At 40.9% G+C, this 22784-nt stretch overlaps 1 protein-coding gene across 8 annotated transcripts in view; it reads left to right on the top strand.

Moving 5' to 3' along the window:
• The window catches only part of PEX7 (peroxisomal biogenesis factor 7), a 320745-nt gene that overhangs the window by 119788 nt on the left and 178173 nt on the right, over positions 1-22784 (top strand). For all 8 annotated transcript variants that reach the window (XM_075862474.1, XM_075862472.1, XM_075862475.1 and 5 more), the window contains one exon: positions 11888-11994. In XM_075862474.1, the coding sequence (XP_075718589.1) occupies positions 11888-11994 (107 nt within the window). The remainder of the gene's footprint in view (positions 1-11887; positions 11995-22784) is intronic.

Below are 22784 nucleotides of genomic sequence, written 5' to 3'. Positions count from 1 at the left end.
AAAGTTGTAAGAGACTACATTGGAAGGGGGAGGCATGGAGGCACCAAATATAATCATTGGAGTACCATGAAGAAGTGCGTAAATAATAACAAAATGGTCAACCTTACCAGTGACCACTTCTATGGGTTGAAATGCTACAGAATTTTACATGAAAACAAAGATTCCTCTAGCATTAGAGGTAAAGTTATGAGCCAAACCAATTCAGAGTCTACGTAACCAGCAAAGCCTCTCTTCATATGCATCTCATATGTGAATATACCTGAACATTAAACCTGTGAGATCTTAAATCGCGGAAAAACTGAGACCGTTTAAAGAGGACCTGTCGTGGCTTTTTTTTTTAAAACCACATACCTGCCCTTACTCAGAACAGATCTTCTGCATCACTGCGAGGCTGTCCGCTCTGATTGGACAGCGTCAGTTTTGCAGGAGGCAACGCCTACTGAGGGGAGTTGCAAAGTGTCTTTGCAGCCTTTTACTTAGTCTGCAGGGATGCGCTGTTCCAGCTGGAGCTATATTGCAGAACACCCAAGGCACGGGAAAATTACGTCTTGTCACATGAGATTCACACTCAGTAGGGCGTCATCAGGCCTTCTGACCGCTTCAGCAGCTATATCACAGGGACCTCGGGGGGTGGGTCGTACAGTATCTTACCATCTATAGGATACAGGCTGAAATTGTAGCCCGCCGGCTGCCGAGCGCTGTGATTCTGGGCTACTCTAGGACCAATAAGGCGGCCCCGGCCCCAGAGAAGCAGCAGAAGCTGGAGATAGCCCGTCTTGATCTTCTCTGTGGCAATGTCCAGGAGCCAGAAGGTCCCTCAATAGTTACAGGGGCGAGAGATCAAGCTTGCACTGGATGGTAAGCAGGATATTTGACAATGGTAGGCTATAATGAGTTAGAACTCAGTAGGCACAATTAGCTCCCTCCGCTTCCAAGCCAAGGCATTCTATGCTTGCTCTATTCCCCCTATTATTTTTTTCTCTGTTTCCTCAAGCAATTGTTATTGTAAAATGCGTGTCACTTCACCTTTTGCTACTTTACACATTGCATCTGGATGCAGTTTTTGGATTGAATCCAAAAAACGGAGAGACCCATAAGGCTATTAATTATATTCTTCTCTCTGTAAGCTCTACTCCTGCTTTTGACTATAAACATGTACAGTGCTAAAAACACACTGGCTTGTGCTAGGTATAACGGAAAACTTGAAGGTGTACATTGCACATAAAATATATTCGGTAATGGTGCTTTGTAATACACATTCTGACTTGTGACTTCAGTCACAGTTTCTTTACCTGGAATCTAGGACATGTTCAAAAGAAAGCCCTTAAAGAAACCAGCTCTGCAATGTGGACAAAAGTTCTAAATGATGACAATGCTCTGTAGTCTACCAGAAAGAACTTGATTAGAGTGTGAGTATCGAATACTGGTTCCTGTTTGGTTTTCTCTAATATGTTTTCCTTCTGCTTTTACTATGGCTACTATGTACTTTTTTTTCTGGCGACGATATTAAATTTTTGCTACATTTCTTAATGTGCCATTTATGATGCCTGGTAAACCATGCGGATTTAAGTTAGTTTTACCAGTTTTTTTGTTTCAAAAATAAAAAATTGAAGGGTGGGATGCAGAAGTGCAGCCTAATGCTCTGTTACATCTGCCCTTCTTTTTCGCTTTTCTGTTCCGTCATAGAAACAGAAAAAAAGTGCAGCATCCATGACGAAAGCCAATGGCGCCGCACGGAATCAATTGAATTTGATAGGTTCTGTTTAGTGTCCATCATAGTTTCTGTATTTGTGCTGGACAAAATAGCGCTGCATGCGGTCTGTCTGACAAATATAACACCGCCTCCGACGCAGATGTGAACGGAGCCTAAACTAGTTATTTTAAATACTTAAATTCAATCATGTTTCTTCATTTGCACTCTATCTAGAACTTAAATGGAATCGGTCACCAGGTTTATGCTGCCCTAGCTGAGAGCAGCATAAAGTACTGTAGTGACAGAGATCCTGATTCCAGCAGTGTGTGACTTAATTTGTAATTAGTGGTTTTTTATAAAATTCCTGTTTATCTCCTGCAGTTAAAGACGATTACATGACCTGCGGCTCCCCTGGCCCTCCTGCTGCAGATTGGCAGCTTTCTCCCCATACTTTGCATAGGGAGAAAGTTGTGAATCAGGAAGCCTCTGCTCATGAATATCAAGGACTCCTGAGCACAAGCAACTCATTGGGAGGACGACTGGCTCGGCTTGCGCTGCAGGAGATAAATAGGGATTTTATGAAAAATACTGAATATTATAAATTAAGTGGCACACAGCTGAAATCAGTGTCTCCAGCACTACTTTATGCAGCCCTCAGATAGGGTACCATAAACCTGTCGACAAGTCTCTTTAACTGGTTTCCGTAAAAACACAGCCAGCGGTCCGGGTCTTTAAAACCCGAGCCATAGACGTTTTACGGCTCGGGTTTTAACTTGCCTCCCGAGCGATCGGGCAGCTGAATATCGTTTCTCTGGCTGTCAGTGACTGCCGGGGGCCCTGAGGAGAAGATAGAAGCAGCTTTCGCTTTAGCTTCTGAATGAACGCTGTGTATAGGAATAGAGGCAGTGGCTGCGCCGCTGTCTCTATTCCTCCCGGTGATCATGTGACTGGTCACATGATCGCAGGGTGCCGTTACTGACAGACTGCTGCTGGGTCTAACTAGACCCAGCACAGCCCTATTAGTGACAATCGTCACTATGAGAGGGCTGATTTCCCCTGTAACTGGGGCTGCTGTGCATACTTTGCCGCTGTCGGCTGTTTGTTACAGCCAACACTTCAGAGTAACGAGCGGCATCGCGCTCCAGCGCGATCCCACTCTTTAAATGCTGTGGTCAATAGCGACCGCAGCATTTAAATCGTTAGAAAGAGGGGGCGACCCACTCTAACACCTCATCGCGGGGAGGCGATGGTTGCTATGGCTGCCTGGTCTTAATAGATGCCTGTCAGATTCACGATGTACTGCAATACATTAGTATTGCAGTATATTGTGCAAGCGATCTAACGATCGCTAGTTGAAGTGCCCTAGGGGGACTAATAAAAAAAAAAAGTCAAAATTAGTAAAATAAAGGTTTTTTGTTTTTTTAATGTAAAAGTTAAAAAAATAAATAAAAAAAATAACCCTTTTCCCATTTTCCCCCTAGAGCATAGTAAATAATAAAAAAACAATTGGTATTGCCACGTCCATAAAAGTCTGAACTATTACAATATTTAATTATTTAACTTTCACGGTGAACGCCGTAAAAAAAAAATATATAAACTCTAGAATCTCTATTTTGTGATCACCTAATCTCCCACAAAAAATTAAATAAGTGATCAAAATGTTGCATGTACCCCAAAAAATGGTATAATTAAAAACCACAGCTTATCCTGCAAGAATTAGCCCTCATACCACTTAATCGACGAAGCAATAAAAAAGTTGTGGCGCTCAGAATTTGGCGACACAAAATAAATGTTATTTTTTACACTTAGGTTTTTACTTGTAAAAGTAGTAAAATATAGAAAAACCTATATATATTTGGTATCACCGTAATCGTATTGACCCACAGAATAAAGTTAACATGTTTTAATTGCACCGTGAATTCCGTAAAAACTACAGTTTTTTTCATTTTGTACCCCACAAAGATTTTTTTTCCTATTTCCTAGTACATTATATGGCACAATAAATGGGGCTACAAAAAACTACAACTCGTCCCGCAAAAATCAAGCCCTCATAGGACTATATAGACGGAAAATTATAAAGTTATGGCTTTTGGAAAGTGGAGAGTTAAAAACTAAAATGAAAATCTGAAAAATGGCTGCGGCGGGAAGGGGTTAAGCACTCGTGTTTATCTATATAGGTAAAAGAAAAAGTGTCATCCAGCGTCCCCGTGTTTTAAATAGAATCCTTCATTGGCAACTCATTTAACAGTATAGAGGAAGCAACGGCGCAGTCTTCTGACGCTAGCTATAGCATACGTCAGTAAAGCTTACTGCACAATTTAAAAAACAAATGGGCTTTTCTCTTTATTAGTACAAAATACAATGACTGATGTGCTTTCAAACTGCTTATACACATATCCTATAACATCAAATATACGTTTCAATAAATATATAATCACTCATCTAGTTTGTCTTTTGCAAACCTCATTTCCAGCTGGGCTATCCAATATGCCCCGGCCGTTTTACTAGCTTAAAGCCATAGAAGCATAAATGTTCAATGTTGTTCTTGGAAGTGTTTGGCCGCACTTGAACCAATTGATGCTAAATACAGGATCAAACTACGTGAGAGAGAGAAAATCTAAATCTTTTTTTGTATAATAAAATGACCAATAATGACATGTCTAGGGCAATATTCCCCTTATTTTCAACATCTCCTAGTCAAATCTTCAAAGAAATAAAAACTATTATTAACAAGTATTTACCTATGTTACAGCAGAAACCAATTCTAACACAAATAATAGGTAATGACTGCCGCTGAGTTGCCAAGAGAGTTAAAACACTGGGAGACGTGCTATCTCTTGGTTTATTCACCACTGTCTCTATGAATAAATTTTGACTTTCTCTAAAAGTCGTTTTTAAATGCGTGTCAGCTGATACAACACATGTCATTTTGCAAGGAACACGTACAATTTCAAGTCCTCTGGTGGTAAAACATTAAAAATAGAGCCGTTTATTAACTATGCAGGATTTACGATCCACAAACTCAAAACACGCATTGCAGCGCATATTTCAGATATCTACAAAAAATCTACAAATGTATCGGGTGCGGCCAAACACGTTTCAGCTTGTATTAAGCCTTTATCAAGCATGATAAACGCTTAACACAAACATCGCACCCTGGACTAAACCACTGGTAATTTATCCTTACCCTTTGAGTAATGCCTACCTTTTTTTTTTTCTACTGTCTATTTGGGGGACGATTGGGACCATTCTCCTGGTCTGGCATGCACTATAAAGAGGAAGTTGGAGGAGTGTCGTTGCCATCTTCTATTTTCTCCAAACACTTACTAGAAGTACACAATGGCAGTATTGAACATTTATGCTTCTATGGCTTAGAGGAGGAGACCTCTCCTGAATAAGAAGGCATTCTGAATAGTTGAACTGGACACAAGATTTCCTAAAGGCTTGAATTGGAGGAGTGATTTATTATATATTTATTGAAACTTATATTTGATGTTATATGATGTGTATAAGCACGTTGAAAGCGCGCCAGTCATTGTTTTTGGTACTTTATATAGAGACACGTTATAAGAAGTCCTCAGGATTGGTCGTTTTGGTTTTTTTAAATTGTGCACGATTATTTACTGACGTATGCTATGACTTAGGCCCCATGCACATGAACGTGCTTTTGCGGCTGCAATTCCCCCGAAAATCCACGGGAGAATTGCGGCCCCATTAATTTCTATGGGCCCATTCACATGACCGTGGTTTCCGCGGTCCGTGCATGGCCCAGGAGCCTGGACAGCAGAAAGAACGGACATGTCTTATGACGTCCAGGCTTATAGAAAATAATAGATGCGGCCATGTACACTGCCTGCGATTTGGGGGTGACTCTGCGGCCGGCTGACCTGAAAATCATGGCCGTGCACATGGCTACGGTCGTGTGCATGAGGCTTAAGAACAGTTGTGTCTGAAACGCGGAAGCGTCAGAAGACCATGCCTTTGCTTCCTTTGCAAATAGAGGATTCTATTTATACAAAGAGGTGCTGGATGACTCTTTTACCTTTACGGATTGTTCTTGGAGGCCGACAAGCTTATTTCCCTGCACTCCTGAGTCTGAAGGAATACAGGTCCAACAAGAAAAGCGTGGTGAGCCTGTTTGCATTTTTTCCTTTTTTACATAATTTATGTATAGATGCTAATTGTATGAATGTGTATAAAAGACCCTAGTTGGTGGGCTGAAATGTCGCATGGGAACACGAGTGAATAAAAAAATGTTTCCAGCTATCTGTAAGTTCTGCCTTTTCTACTGTATACCAAGAAGGAGACAGATCCCATGACTTTGCACCTCAAGTTTGCCACATTTTGATTCTACTTAAACCCTTTTTTCTTTCTACAGTATATGGAAAAAAGTGTTGGGACACACTTCTTAAATATTGAATTCAGGTGTTTCATTCAGTTCATTGCCACAGGTGTATAAAATAAACCACCTACCCATGCAGTTTGTCTTTACAAACATTTGTGAAAGAATAGGGCTTTCTAAAGCGCTGACTGAATTTGAGTGTGGTACTGTAATAGGATTCCACCATTGCAACAAGTCAGTTCTTCCCTTCTAGATATTTCATGATCAACTGTGAGTGATATTATTAAGTGGCAGCATTTAAGAACCACAGCAGAACAGCCACAAGGTGGCAGACCACGTAATGTTAGAGAGTGATGAGGCGCATAGTGTATAAAAGTCGCCAACGCTTTGCTCGGACAATAACTGCAGAGTTACAAACCTCGTCTGGCATTAACATTAGCACAAAAACTTTACGCCGGTAGCTTCTTGGCATGGGTTTCTATGGCTGAGCAGCTGCATGCAAGCCTTACATCACCAAGCACAATGCCAAGCATCAGGAGTGGTGTAAAGATCACTGCCACTGGACTCTGGGACAGTGGAAACATGTTCTGCAAAATGATGAATCACGCTTCTCTATCTAGTCTGATGGAGTCGAAGTTTGGTGAATGCCAGGAGAACGTTACCTGCTTGACAGCATTATTATAACTGTAAAGTTTGGTGGAGGAGGGATATGCTATGTGGATTATGAGCATTTTCCTAGGGGTTCCAGTGAAGAGACCATTTAAAAGGGTTGTCCAGGTTCCGCATTGTCAGAAATATGATTTCCCGATAGACCGCTGCCTTGACTCTGGACTTGATATAACACAATGGACCAACACACTTATCAGTGGTCCAAAGTCCTGTTTTCAGATGAATGTAAATTTCGCATTTCATTTGGAAATCTCGGTCCCAGAGTCTGGAGGAAGAGTGGAGAGGCATCAATCCAAGTTGCTTGCGGTCCAGTGTGAAGTTTCCACAGTCAGTGATGGTTTGGGGAGCCATGTCATCTGCTGGTGTTGGTCCACTGTGTTATATCAAGTCCAGAGTCAGCGCAGCCGTCTAGCAGGAAATTTTAGAGCACTTCATGCTTCCCTCTGCTGACAAGCTTTACGGAGATGCTGATTTAATTTTCCAGCGGGACTTGGCACCTGCCCACACTGCCAAAAGTACCAATACCTTGTTTAATAACCACATTATCACTGTGCTTGATTGGCCAGCAAACGCGTCTGACCTAAACCCCATAGAGAATCTATGGGGTATTGTCAAGAGGAAGATGAGGGACACCAGACCCAACAATGCAGACTAGCTGAAGGCCGCTACCAAAGCAACCTGGGCTTCCATAACACCTCAGCAGCGCCCCAGGCTGATCGCCTCCATGCCATGCCGCATTGATGCAGTAATTCATGCAAAAGGAGCCCTGACCAAGTATTGAGGGCATATACTGGACATACTTTTCAGTAGGCCAACATTTCGGTATTAAAAATCATTTGTGAAATTAGGCTTATTTAATATTAACATTTTCTGAGACACTAAATTTTGGGTTTTCAATAACTGTTAGCCATAATCATCAACATAAAAAAAAAATGCTGGAAATAGATCTTTCTGTGTAATGAATCTATATTACATATGAGTTTCACTTTTTGAATTGAATTACTGAAATTAACTTTTTTTATATTCTAATTCATTGAGAAGGATTAGTATGCACACAGATATATGTATCTATGTGTATAAATATTTGTTCTTTGAAATGGAGAAAATAATTGTCTATTTTCTTATACAGCTGCAGGTGAATTTCTCTCTGTTTACAACATGTTTTTCATGTGATGAATAAGTCTTTCATCAAATTAAGAAGGCTTTCAAAGTAAATTGGATTGAGAAATCAGTTTCTCAGAATCTGAAGAATGTTGTTCAGAGACCACTTCAGATAACAAATACCCTGACCTAATACAAAAGTAATCTCCAGCCATTAGATATTGAAATGTTCTTCAATCTTTTAACTATCTTATCGTTTTGAAATTGTGAGCAAGTCCTGCCTGTGATTGACTTAACAGTTTGTGCTTCTCTGCTGTTATTTCATATGTGAAAGTGATGTTGATCTTCACATTGATTTACAATGCAGAATAGTGGAGCTAACCAGGCTGATCTATTCATCAGGGGAAACAGAAACCTTGATGCCAGCATGAACAGTGCCTGAAAATGATTCTCTAATATGAGTAATTTTTTGACATAATGTTTTTCATATTCCTTGTATATCGCCTGTGGTCTTCAAATCTTTCTAAACGCACAGAAACACCAATTTATCAGAATATCATCCTACAAGTCTATATCATTTTTATAGATCCTGCCACAAGATGTAGATAAGAATCTACTATTTGATCTTCTTCAGCCTCAGGATCTTACTAGAAATGGAAATTTGCTTTTATTTTAAAACCGTTGTGTTCATGATAGCCAGCACTTAACCCCTTAGTAACCACCAATACGCCTTTTCACGTCGGTCACTAAGTGGCCTTAGGCAAGGCTGTCGCCTTTTCATTGCGGCCCAGTGTAAGTCCTGCACGGGTGTCCCGTGCAGGCTGGAGCCGGGGCTCGGCTGTCTAATGACAGCCGGGCTCCTGCTCCAACGACCGCGATCGGCCATTTAGCCCGTTAAATGCTGCTGTCAATAACGACCGCAACATTTAACTTGTTTACAGAGGGTTGGAGCTCCTTTCACCCATCGCTGGCCCGCAAATTCAATTGCAGGCCCCCGATGGGGTGCCATGGCAGCCAGGGCCCGCATATGCCCTAATATACAATTTTTTTCCATTGCTCCCCCAAAAAGTTATAATAAAAGTTAATCAATAACTCATGTACCCCCAAAACGGTAACAATCAAACCTACGTCTTATCCCGCATAAAACAAGCCCTCATATCACTACATTGACGGAAAAATAAAAACATTACGACTCTTGGAAAGCGACGATGCAAAAATAAATAATTTTAGTTCAGGTGTTTTTATTGTGCAAAATATAAAAAAAAACTATACATATGTAGTATCGTCATAATCGTACCAACCCATAGAATAAAGGTTACGTGTTATTTACGCCGCACATGGAACGGTGTGAATTTAAAACGCATAGAACAATGACGAAATTTCAGGGTTTTTTTTTCTATTCCCCCCCCCCAAAAAAAAGTTTATAAAAATTAATAATAAAATATGTACCCAAAAATGGTGCCGTTAAAAAGTACAACTACTCCCGCAAAATAACAAGTCCTCATACAACTATGTAGACGGAAAAAAAAAAAAGTTATCGCTCTTTGAATGCGACTAAAGAAAAACAAAAAAAAAATTGCTTAGTCATTAGGGCCTAAAATAGGCTGGTCATTAAGGGGTTAATAGCTTTAAATAAGATATAAAAAAAATTAAGTACACTATTAGGAAATTCTGAGTTGATAGAGGGTGTAACTCTTAAGATGGTCTTCTTTCATCAAGAGAGGAAGGCAGCTACAAAGAGGGTCTCTGGAAAAAACTAGAAAAATTTTGAACATAACTGGACCTTGATATGGTATTTATTGAACTTGCTAAAAAAAAAATCAGCTTGATGCTGAGTTGAAGAGAATATATCGAACACTATATTGGCATTATTATTTACTTTAAAAGCGAGGACCTCATGTCAACCTTTTTTACACAATTCCTTTGGCAAAACATTATGCAGCTTTATTCTCTATTTTTTTTTTTCTGGGTCGTTGTTGAATGCTGTAAGTGGTGAAAAATTGTGTATCAACTGCAACATTAGTTTGTACTTGTACTACAGGGCTTCCGTACTGATGTACAAGGGCTTCCGTACTACTGTACAGCAAAAAAAAAAAAGCTCTGTACACAAGGTGTGCAATAGAGAATGCCAGTTTTCTGTTGGATGCATATAGAATATATAGCAGCATATTATGCAGCATATCCCTGATAATGAGGTATGAATTAACTGCAATCACCAGAATTAAAATTTTCTATAGGATGAGACCAGTCACATGCAGGTATATAAAAAGAATGGGATGTTTTTCTCCAAATGTGCTCCTACTGTGTACAGGTCAGCAAGGGCTCAGGTAACTCCTAATGACCCATTTACCTTTGATGGAGAGGGTGGAGCTGTGGCCACGGTACATAGATGACATCTTTGTCTTCTGGCAGGGCGCAAAGACTGAATTTGAACAGTTCTAGAACTACCATAAAAGCAACATAATTGGCCTGAAATTGACATATGAGATGTTTCATCATTCATTACTGTTCCTGGATGTGTTAATCGGCTCATCAGATTCTGGGGAATTTAAGACAGAAGTCTACAGAAAACCCACCGCTACGAATTTCCCCTTTAGATGGAACACCAGCCCCCCTCAAAAAGGGAATTTTATGGGGACAATGCCTAAGGCTGCGCCACAACTGTTCCTCAAGGGTGGAATTCTGTAGGTCACAAGGAGTTCTCTATAAAGCAACCTGCATAGGTGGTATTAAATATGTAGAAAGAACAATCTCTGAATCTTACCAGAGAATGGGCAACCACAAAGGTGATACTTGAAGGGTTTTCCCACAATTAGCATTTATCGCCTATCCACAGTGTAAGCTCCAGCATGCACGTCATGAGAATAAAGCGTCACAATGGTTCTTCTAAAATAGAAAATGACAAAGCATCGTTGGGTGCCAGTCTTCCATACAACATGCACCATCCAACCAAATACTGTGGGAACGACAATGTTGTAACCCACTCAGCCAAGATTCTTCAGCTGGGACTGCTTTTAACTCTGTGAGTCCCCTGATGAGTCCTGCAACAAATGCTTGGATGAGTATGGACAGTTCAGATTAACATTAGGATAGGATCATCAACAAAAATGTATCCTAAGCATACATCATACCATCAGATATAACGATCAGTTATCAAAATTCCAAAAATATACCTGATGCGCAATTAGGATAGGAGCAGGTTTTGTACGGGGTCGCTCTTGTAGTGGCGGTAGCTACATATAAGCATACATGACATGATCATCCACTTCAATATGGCATGGTATGGACAGTGGGCGTGTCCTCACACCACTTGGATTAGGCCCTGTTCATATCTGCGTTCGGCATTCCGTTGCTCTTGTCTGTCAGAGAAGCAGAACAACAAAAATGCTGGAAGCGCAGGTTCCACACGGCGGTACCCATTGACTTTAATGGGTTACATCTGGTTTCTGTCGGGGTCATCCGTGGATTTACCGGAAAGAATAGTGCAGAATGCTACGCTATTCTTTCCAGCAGAATATGCTATGGAGGTCCCTAACGAGGTTAGGCCTTATGAGTAGGAGTAACCTGTGCTCTTTACTGGATTACCAGTAGGAGTTACCTGAGCCCTTGTTGACATGTACACAGTAGGAGCTAGTTTGGTAAAACCATTCCATTCTCTTCATATACATGCATGTGACTGATTTGATTTTATACTATGGATCCAGATATTTAGCAGTGGGTATTATTAAACAGATAATTCTGATTTGGTTTGTGCTATTTTTGTCGTGATGGTTTGTAGATTATTTGAACTACTTTTTTGGTAAGTTTTTTCATATGTCCAATATTTTAGAAAAGGATTAATATAAGTTATGTTTTAATATTCACCTATGCTGCTAGAGAATACTTAATGAATCCATGAGAAAAAAAAGTCTAAGGAATTGGAGGCATAAGGATGTTCAATAACTGCCCCGTGAACTCCTATGGAGGTCAATTATGACTTCATACAAAACGGAACCGTCATATGGCTGCGTGCATGAGACCTAAATCTTGTAAGTTTTAAACTGTACTATAAATCTTACCTTATGATCTCATTCTGCTTTTAGGAGACCAGACCGTGAGGATCTGGGATGTGAAAACACCTGTATCTAAATTAGTTATCCCCGGTCACCAAGCAGAGATTTTAAGTCTTGATTGGTGCAAATATGACCAGGTAAGACACAGCTAAATGTACCAGGAACCTTCAACATTTAATATGCTTTACTAGTAATGCAATGATAACCCTGAATTTGCTACTAACCAAAAATGTTACATACATAAAAATGAATCCTGCACAAAATGTACCTACTTTCAGCATTTGTTTCAAACTCAAATGAAATGTCAGAAAACCTTTGTGAAGTAGTATTTGGTTAGTCATATTTACTTTAAGTTTTATGCCCAATTAAATAACCGAAAAATCTTGCTTATTCTGCAATATCTTAAACCTGCTAATTCCACACTAAAGGAATTTTAAAGGGTTTTTGCGGGACTTAAATATTGGTGGGGCGGACCTCCACTGATGAGCAGAATTAAGGGGCCATGGCTGGTGCCTCCCCTATATTATTTACACCGGCACAACAGCTCGTCCTTAGTCGGCTATGCCTCAGTCACATTCACTTGACTGTTCTCTATCACTTATCGAAACTAACAATAGTTATTATGATATAAATAAATATGAATCCATACATGTTAGTTAAAAACCGTGTTTAAAGGGTCATTCCTTCTGGCAATCTGCGTTTATTGCAGGTGAAAGCTGCAAATGGCCACAACTGAAGAAATGTGGTATTACGTGGCACCCATTCAAATGACTGGTCGAACATATAGTACATGTTTGCAGTAAGTCCTCCAAGTAAGCGCTGCTATGTAACTGCGCTTGCCCATGCAGGGGAAGTTTTGGATGTAGAGGTCATGTGTTTACATCACGCTACTGCTACTTTCATGATGCGAGAGGGAGGAGATTTTCAGCAGCCGCCACTGTTTACATGCTCTCTCTCTCTCCTCACAGCGCTATTTCCAGGTGAGTAAAACTGAAGAATTAAAACAAACATGTTATTAGTAAATGGCAAAAAAAAATTGTCCAAAGGGGTACTCGCATGAACATGGTCCCATTTAAATTTGTAGGCAATGCAAATATGATTTATTCAAGTAAAATAAATAAAAAAATTGTAGCATCTGAAAGCAATTAGCATACCTTATTTGTGTGGAAAGTTCTTTGTGTAGGTTGGATACAACCATGAATCGCTATTACATCTATGGCCGATCATAGATTCAAATAGTGCCTGGCTTTTCTTCTCCTGAACATACTGTATTAATTTGTGCATTTGCCATTTCCTTGAACTAGCAATAATTTATAGTAAAAGCTGTGCATGCGCAGTAGAGCACTCGGCCAACTCCGACTCTTCCTAGTCTGACAGTCCAATAGAAAAAGTTAATCTTCCGGACCAATAAAAAGTTAGCGTCGGGCTGGATAGACACAGGACGAAAATGCTGCAGATATTCCGCACCATTTCCGCAATATTTCTGCAGCAAAATCTGTAAGTGTTATGTGCGGATTTTGGTGCAAATTTCACACCTACATTAAAAAGGGTGAAATCCGCAGTGAACATACAGAGCAGAATGTACATGATACGGATTTAAATATTCACAGCATGCTCTTATTTCCACCTGGAAAATGTTCAGCAGCATGTGGATGAGATTTATTCAAATCCACATGGCTGGGACTGTAATGGTAGCAAATATGTACCTATAAATTATATTCATCCGGTTAGCAAAGTAATAGCTTTTTTTTTATTTTTTACGAAGGTTCGTGGGAAAACCCCTTTCATGGCATATGAGCATTTTTAATTAGAAATTGGCCAAGCTTGTCTATTTTACACAACTCCTTTCCAAAGACCCTTTGAAAGCATATGTCCATTTGGGACTCTCCGGAGCAGACAGTCACAGCTTTCCTACAGGAACCAGCATTTGGCTGTACACAGACTGCCCATTGATTTCAGTAACCAGTTGCTTCCCACACTGGGGGGTGGGGGACACTCTAATAGGCTCATCATTCCTGTGAGAAGGTTTGGGGTCTTCTCCCTCTAAGCTTGAAGAAATCGTGAGACTTTTATATATTTTTTAAAGAATTCATCCTTATTGCGTTTTTTTGTGGCAAATTTCAATCCAGCTGGTGAGTTGCAATTTAAAAGAACCAGAGACCCCTTGTTTACAAGCATGGATTATTTTCAACTCCCAGTCATATTATTAGGTTTTCTTTTCACATCAATTTAAATTGAAGAGCACAAATGGCACATAACTTTCACTGCACCAACCACAGATGAGTGCACAATGCTGGCACCGCAAACTAAATGAACCATTTCCCCAAATGCTTCTTTTAGTAGTTAAAGAAACACGGCCTTAATGATAAAAGTAAGTGATTTTTGCTCTGACCTTTACATTGCTGTCTGAAGGGAAATTTGTATCATTAAAACTTGATTTGAATGAAGTTTTGGTAAAATGTTAGGTCTGAAAGCAATATTTACTCTAATAGTTAAGAAGCACTTTGTAATAAGACTCTGATATTTAATAAAAAGGATTATGCAGGTGCCTTATTGCATGTTTAGGTTTTAAAACCCTGAGGTGGTTATAGCAATAATGCCTCTGTCAGGTCTAGTGTAAGAGACAAGATGAAGATTGAATTGTTCATGGTCCTGAATGTTCCTAGCCTTTTGTATCACGGCCATCACATGTTTTGGTTTTTCTACAGTTAACCCGTTAGTGACTGGCCCATGGTGTTTTTACGTCGGTCACTAACGGGCCTTATTCCGATGCCATAGACTTTTTACGTTTCGGCATCAGAATAAGTAAACAGCAGGGAGCTGTCAAATCTCCCTGCTCTCAGCTGCTAGAGGCAGCTGAGGGCTGTGGGCATCCCTGCTCTGCCGGGTGAGATCGATCTCACCCGTTTAACCCCTCAGATGCGGTGCGCAATAGCGCGCACTGCATCTGAGTGGTTTTGGAGAGAGGGAGGGAGCTCCCTCTCTCTCCCACCGACACCCGGCGATACGATCGCCGAGTGTCAGTGTCTCTAATGGCAGCCTAATAAAGGCCCCCAGGTCTGCCAGTAATGAATGCCTGCTAGATCATGCCGCAGGCATGACCTAGCAGATGCCTGTCCGTTTTAAACGGACAGGCATAATACACTGCAATACAGAAGTATTGCAGTGTATTATAATAGCGATCGCAGAATCTCATATTAAAGTCCCCTAGTGGGACTAGTGAAAAAGTAAAAAAAAAAGTTTAAAAAAAGTTTAATAAAGTTAATAAAAAAAAAATGTGGAAAAAAAATGAAAAAACAACTTTTTCCCCTTACAAACTGCTTTACTATTAAAAAACCAAAATAAAGTAAAAAGTTACACATATTTGGTATTGCCGCGTCCGTAACGACCCCGACTATAAATCTATTACATTACTTAACCCGCGCGGTGAACGCCGTAAAAAACGACAGAAAAATTGCTGTTTTCTGTGAATCCTGACTTTAAAAAAATGTGATTAAAAAGTGATCAAAAAGTCGCATCTACTCCAAAATGGTACCAAGAAAAACTACAAGTCGTTAAAAACGTTATGGCTCTTCAAATATGGAGACGCAAAAACAAATAATTTTGAAAAAAAAGCGTTTTTACTGTGTAAAAGTAGTAAAACATACAAAAACTATACAAATTTGGTATCGTTGCAATCGTAACAACCCGCTGAATAAACGTATTGTTATTTATACCACACGGTAAACGGCGTATATTTAGGACGCAAAAAAGTGGCGAAATTTCAGATTTTTTTCTATTCCCCCCCCCCCCAAAAAAAAGTTAATAAAAGTTAATCAATAAATATGTCCCTCAAAATGGTTCTATTAAAAAATACAACTTGTCCCGCAAAAAACAAGACCTTATACAGCTATGTCGACGCAAAAATAAAAGAGTTATAGTTCTTGGAATGCGACGATTGAAAAACATAAAAAATATAGTGTATAGTTTCCGAAATGAGGTCACTTTTGGGGGATTCCTACTGTTTTGGCACCTCAACACCTCTTCAAACCTGAAGAAAATAATTGCAATTTCTCCACACTTTTTTGTGTCCTAAATTTACGCTGTTTACTGTGATATAAATAACACTAACTTTATTCTGCGTGTTGTTGCGATTGCAACAATACCAAATTTAGATAGATTTTTTTATGTTTTACTACTTTTACACACCTATTCTTCAAAATTATTTCGCCGATGCAGTTGTATGAGGGCTTTTTTTTTGCAGGACAACTTGTAGTTTTTATTGGTACCATTTTGGAGTAGATGCGACTTTTTGATCACATTTTATCACACTTTTTTTAAGGCAGGATTCAATGAAAACTGCAATTTTTGCATTTTTTTAATTTAATTTTTTACAACGTTCGCCGTGTGGCTTAAATGATTCAATATCTTTATAGTTGGGGTCGTTACTGACGCAGCGATACCAAAGATGTGTAACTTTTTTACTTTATTTTTTTTAAAGTGGGTTTTTCATTTTTATTTTCAGTTTATTTTATTTTTTTACTTTTTAGGCATACACTACAGGCAGGCCTGAAGGCCTTTATTAGGCCCCCCGCTGCTATCAGAGACAGACACTCGGCGATCTTATCGCCAGGTGCCGGTGGGAGAGAGGGAGCTCCCTCCCTCTCTCCAAAACCACTCAGATGCGGCGCTCGCTATTGAGCGCCGAATCTGAGGGGTTAAACGGGTGAGATTAATACTGATATCGATCTCACCCATTAGAGCATGGATGCCCCCAGCCCTCAGCTACCTCTGGTTGCTGAGAGCAGGAAGATTTAACGGCTCCCTGCTCTGTTTATTTATTCCTATGCAGCACCGTAAAAAGGCTACTGCATCGGAATAAAGCCCGTTAGTGGCCGCCGTAAAAATATTATGGGGCGGTCACTAACGGGTTAAATAAGAAAATGGGTCCATATGGCATCCACCTCAGAGTTCTTCTAGAACCCCAAATTGTGATTTCTATATCCCTTACTGATTGGTTTAACCAGTCCCATCTAACAGATGATGTTCCAGATGATTGGAGAATGTGTTGTATCCATGGGTAAGAGGAGTAGTAGAAAGGAAACCAGTTAACTATATTCCAGTTAGCTTAACATCTGTTGTGAAAATAATGGAAACGCTCATAATTGACCACCTAAAAGCTAACCACTTGTTGAACCCAAAAAAGCAAGGCTTTACTTGAGGGTAGATCATGTCAAACTAATCTCATTGATTTCTTTGACTATGTCAGAATAGTGTTGGATAAAAGTGGCGCCGTGGATATTGCCTGTCTGGATTTCAGTATAACCTTTGTTACACTTCCCCATAAGCACCTTAAGTTATTGAAAATTGGACATAAAGGGGTTGGCTACTTTATAAAAATATTTTTTTAAAGACCGTAAAGTGTATTGTTGTGCACATACAAGTGTTGACCTCATGAGAATTACCCCAGCTGCTTAGCAGAAGGCCCCCAGGCTCCCCATGTATGCACTATGTAAACACTCCAGAGACACAGTCGCCGTATCTGTGACTTACCCATTTGATCGCTCTCTCTGCTGTCCCTGAACACATCCTTTTCTTTGTAGACTTTTAACGGCAACTGAAAGCATTCAGTGCATGTGCAGATACAGAAGATTCTGCTGTATGCATCTGCGAATGTGCTAAATGCTTTCAGTAACCGTTCAGCACATGTGCAGATGAGAATGTGTCCACAGACGGCCAAGATAGCTGTCATGTGAATGCTGCCATCTTGTACCCAATGACACGACAACCGCGGTTTTGGAGTGGATATAGCCCATACACAGGCAGCGGGGTGCCTTCTTCTGAGTAGCTGGTGTAATGTCTGAAATTTTAAATGTGTAAACAACAATACAGTTTAGGGCTTTAGTGGCAAACCACTTTAATCACTGGATAGTTTAGTGGATTAGCAGTTGGCTAAAAGATTGTTATAAGAATTTTGTTGTTAATAGTGTTCATTCTGAAGGGAGACTAGTTGTAAGTGGGGTACCACAAGGCTCTGTTCTAGGCCATATTATTTTTAATTTGTTTGTAAGTGACCTAGGAGAAGGTCTGGTAGGTAAGGTATGGTAACACGGAAAATTAGTTAGCTTTACTGGAAAACTGGTAAAACAATAGTTAGCCAGATCTTTAGAATAGAAGGATTTAGGGGTACTAATTTCTGTAACATTAGTCAAAATTGTGGCCGGGCAGTAGGTAAAGCTAGTAGAATGCTTCGTAACATAGCTAGATGAATAACCAGCAGAAAGAGGGAAATTGTTACCCCACATAGAGCTGTAGTAAAACTACATTTGGAATACTATATTCAGTTCTGGAGACGGTATAAAAAGACATTGATAAAATAGAACGAATCCAAAGAAGGGTTGCAAAATTTTTTTTAAGGCCTGTCTTCTCTCCTGATATGTCTGTTTAAGTAAATAATTGTATTCCCTATAAAATAGCAATTTTGGAGCACATTTTCTTGTTGTGCCGTTCCTCTGTTATTCCTCCTAGAAATGTATTAATAATGTGATAATTGGGGGTTACCAGTTGTGGGGTGGGGGCCCTTCATTGACTCAAAATGGCCAATAAGTGCTGACAGAGTTAAGGCCGGATTCACACGAGCGTGTGCGTTTGCGCGCGCAAAAGGCACTTGACAGCTGCGTGTGTCAGCCCCGTATGATGCGCGTCTGCGTGCTTTTCGCGCAGCCGCCATCATTGACACTCCGTTTGGATGTTTGTAAACAGATTCACTGAAGTGATAAATGAGTAAAATATAACTTTATTTTATAACTCTCTAAAAACAGGGGTACAATCACCACCGTGAAAAACCCCACCGTGTGTATTAAAAGCGTATTAAACAATAAATACTGAGTCCTGATTCGGTTGTGAACCCTCTATGACTCAGTATATTATAAAGATATCAATCCGGAATCGGCATTTAAACATGGGCATAACAATAGTTTTGACCCCAAACCACACTAGAGTCCGTGACAACCGCACCGGAAACTCCTAATGCTAAGGTATACAACAATGCTATTGTTCCCTATGCTAAAATTCCTCATAACAACCGACCCACGTGGTGCTTTTCTGTTTTCATTCATTCTTTTCACAGCTGTTGGGCTAATCACGCTGGTCGCATGGAAGTGCTTCCGTGTGGCATGTGTGGTTTTCACGCACCATTGACTTCAATGCGTGCGTGATGCGCGAAAAACGCTCAAAGAACGGACATGTCGTGACTTTGACGCAGCGGACCAACGGTGCGTAAAAATCACGCACATGTCTGCACGGCCCCATAGACTAATACAGGTCCGTGCGACGCGCGTGAAAATCACGCGCGTTGCACGGACGTATATCCCGTTCGTCTGAATAAGCCCTTAGACTGTGTAGGGACATGCCCCTTTGACAAGGGGAATAGTAACACCCAGTTGTCAATTTATTCATACATTTCTAGAAGGAATACGAGAGGACCGTTACAACGCAGAGTTTTAGGAAAATATATGTTCTACAATTATTATTTCATAAGGGATAAAGGTCTGGAGAGGTGACAGGTTCTCTTTAAGCTTAAAGAGACTGTCACCACATTATAAGTGCCCTATCTCCTATATAAAGAGATCGGCGCTGTAATGTAGGTGACAGTAATGCTTTTTATTTAAAAAAACGATCTATTTTCACAACGTTAGGAGCGATTTTGGTTTATGCTAATGAGTTGCTTAATGCCCAAGTGGGCGTATATTTTTACTTTCGACCAAGTGGGCGTTGTACAGAGGAGTGTATGATGATGACCAATCAGCATCATGCACTCCTCTCCATTCATTTACATTGCACTAGCGATATAGTTATATCACTATGTGCAGCTACATACACAAGCCCTAACATTACTACAGTGTCCTGATAATGAATACACATGAAATCCAGCCTGGACGTCATGTGTACTCAGAATCCTGACACTTCTGACTCTTTTCTTTGAGATTTCCAGCAATGGAAACGAAATCTCGTTAAGCTCCGTAATCTCGCGAGATTTCGTTTCCATTGCTGGAAATCTCAAAGAAAAGAGTCAGAAGTGTCAGGATTCTGAGTACACATGACGTCCAGGCTGGATGGTCATGTGTATTCATTATCAGGACACTGTAGTAATGTTAGGGTTTGTGTATGTAGCTGCACATAGTGATATAACTATATCGCTAGTGCAGTGTAAATGAATGGAGAGGAGTGCATGATGCTGATAGGTTAGCGTCATACACTCCTCTGTACAACGCCCACTTGGTCGAAAGTAAAAATACGCCCACTTGGGCATTAAGAAACTCATTAGCATAAACCAAAATCGCTCCTAACTTTGTGAAAAAAGATCGGTTTGTTAAATAAAAGGCATTACTGTCACCTACATTACAGCGCCCATCTCCTTATGTAGGAGATAGGGCACTTATAATGTGGTGACAGAGCCTCTTTAAAACTAATAGGGAGAGAATTAAAAAAGCACTACGTCTAAACCACCCCCTGTCCCCTGTTTGAAATTGTGATGAAATGAAAGGTAGTGAGGTGTATTGGCGTACAGGGCACTTTAGTTGATAGCTGCTTCATTCTGGCCAGCCGTTGTCACGTGATGCCCACTTTTAACACCAAAATCTTACAGAACCTTCTTTAAGAACAGGAAGACAGTCTCTCAATGCAAGTCTATCAGACTCACATTGAGGCTCTTAAAGGCTTGCATTGAGAGACTGACTTCAGGTCCCTTCAGCAAGTGCTGTAGGATTCAGGGAGTCAGAGTGGTGATCATGTGACCCAATGGCAGCCTCGACCGGAGTGACTAGCAGTAAAATTAAAGGGTAACTAAACTTTCAACAAACTTCTGACATGTCAAGTGACATGACAGAAGTTTTGATTGGTGGGGATCCGAGCACTGAGACCCCCACTGTTCACTAGAGTAAAGCGGCAGAAGTGCTCAGGTGAGCGCTTACCCACTTGGTTTCTGACCGAATGTTCTTGGAAAGTCGAGCAGTTGGTGTACGGACTCAATAGAAAGAAAGTCTACGGACCCGTACACCGGCTTTCTGAAAAAAGCTGATCAGAAACGAATCCGCTCATCGCTCACCCAAGCACTTCTGCCGCTTTATAGAGGTTCTGTCACCAGATTTCACAGTACAAACTGCATACATTCTTAGGCTGGGTTCACCCGAGCGTGTGCTTTTTGCGCACGCAAAAAACGCGGCGTTTTGCCTGCGGAAAAGGCACTTAACAGCTCCGTGTGGCCTCAGCATATGATGCGCGGCTGTGTGCTTTTCGCGCAGCCGCCATCATTATGACACTCTGTTTGGATGTTTGTAAACCGAAAAGCACGTGGTGCTTTTCTGTTTACATTCATCCTTTTCACAGCTGTTGCGCAAATCATGCTGTTCGCACGGAAGTGCTTCCATGTGGCATGCGTGGTTTTCACGCACCCATTGACTTCAATGGGTGCGTGATGCGCGAAAAACGCTCAAAGAACGGACATGTCATGACTTTTACGCAGCGGACCAACGCTGCGTAAAAATCACGCACATGTCTACACGGCCCCATAGACTAATATAGGTCCGTGCGACGTGCGTGAAAATCACGCGCGTTGCACGGACGTATATCCCGTTCGTCTGAATAAGCCCTTAAAGAGGCTCTGTCACCAGATTTTTCAACCCCTATCTGCTATTGCAGCAGATAGGCGCTGCAATGTAGATTACAGTAACGTTTTTATTTTTTAAAAACGAGCATTTTTGGCCAAGTTATGACCATTTTTGTAGTTATGCAAATGAGGCTTGCAAAAGTCCAAGTGGGTGTGTTTAAAAGTCCAAGTGGGCGTGTATTATGTGCGTACATCGGGGCGTTTTTACTACTTTTACTAGCTGGGCGTTCTGACGAGAAGTATCATCCACTTCTCTTCAGAACGCCCAGCTTCTGGCAGATCACGCTGTGACGTCACTCACAGGTCCTGCATCGTGTCAGACGAGCGAGGACACCGGCACCAGAGGCTACAGTTGATTCTGCAGCAGCATCAGCGTTTGCAGGTAAGTAGCTACATCGACTTACCTGCTAACGCCGATGCTGCTGCAGAATCAACTGAAGCCTCTGGTGCCGATGTGTCCTCGCTCGTCTGACACGATGCAGGACCTGTGAGTGACGTCACAGCGTGATCTGCCAGAAGCTGGGCGTTGTGTAGAGAAGTGGATGATACTTCTCGTCAGAACGCCCAGCTAGTAAAAGTAGTAAAAACGCCCCGATGTACGCACATAATACACGCCCACTTGGACTTTTTACTTTTAGGGTATGTTCACACGGCCAAATTTCAGACGTATACGAGGCGTATAATGCCTCGTTTTACGTCTGAAAATAGGGCTGCAATACGTCGGCAAACATCTGCCCATTCATTTGAATGGGTTTGCCGACGTACTGTGCAGACGACCTGTAATTTACGCGTCGTCGTTTGACAGCTGTCAAACGACGACGCGTAAATATACTGCCTCGGCAAAGAAGTGCAGGGCACTTCTTTGCCACGTAATTTGAGCCGTTCTTCATTGAAATCAATGAAGCACGGCTCAAGGTTTACGAGCGTCTCAGACGCCTCGTAAATTACGAGGAGGAGCTTTTACGTGTGAAACGAGGCAGCTGTTAACAGTCTGTCTTTTCACACGTAACTGCCTCTCAGCGTGTGAACATACCCTTAAACACACCCACTTGGACTTTTGCAAGCCTCATTTTCAAAACTACAAAAATGGTCATAACTTGGCCAAAAATGCTCGTTTTAAAAAAATAAAAACGTTACTGTAATCTACATTGCAGCGCCGATCTGCTGCAATAGCAGATAGGGGTTGCAAAATCTGGTGACAGAGCCTCTTTAAATAGATCTCTTAGACCTGATGAAAATCTGTGTAAGAGGCTGTATAATCCTTTCTCAAGGTTTTCCTGC

Source organism: Rhinoderma darwinii, chromosome 4 (genome assembly GCF_050947455.1).
Source record: "Rhinoderma darwinii isolate aRhiDar2 chromosome 4, aRhiDar2.hap1, whole genome shotgun sequence".
NCBI lineage: Eukaryota > Metazoa > Chordata > Amphibia > Anura > Rhinodermatidae > Rhinoderma > Rhinoderma darwinii.
The sequence above is the reverse complement of the archived record's forward strand: the minus strand, read 5'-3'. Positions and strand labels throughout refer to the sequence as shown.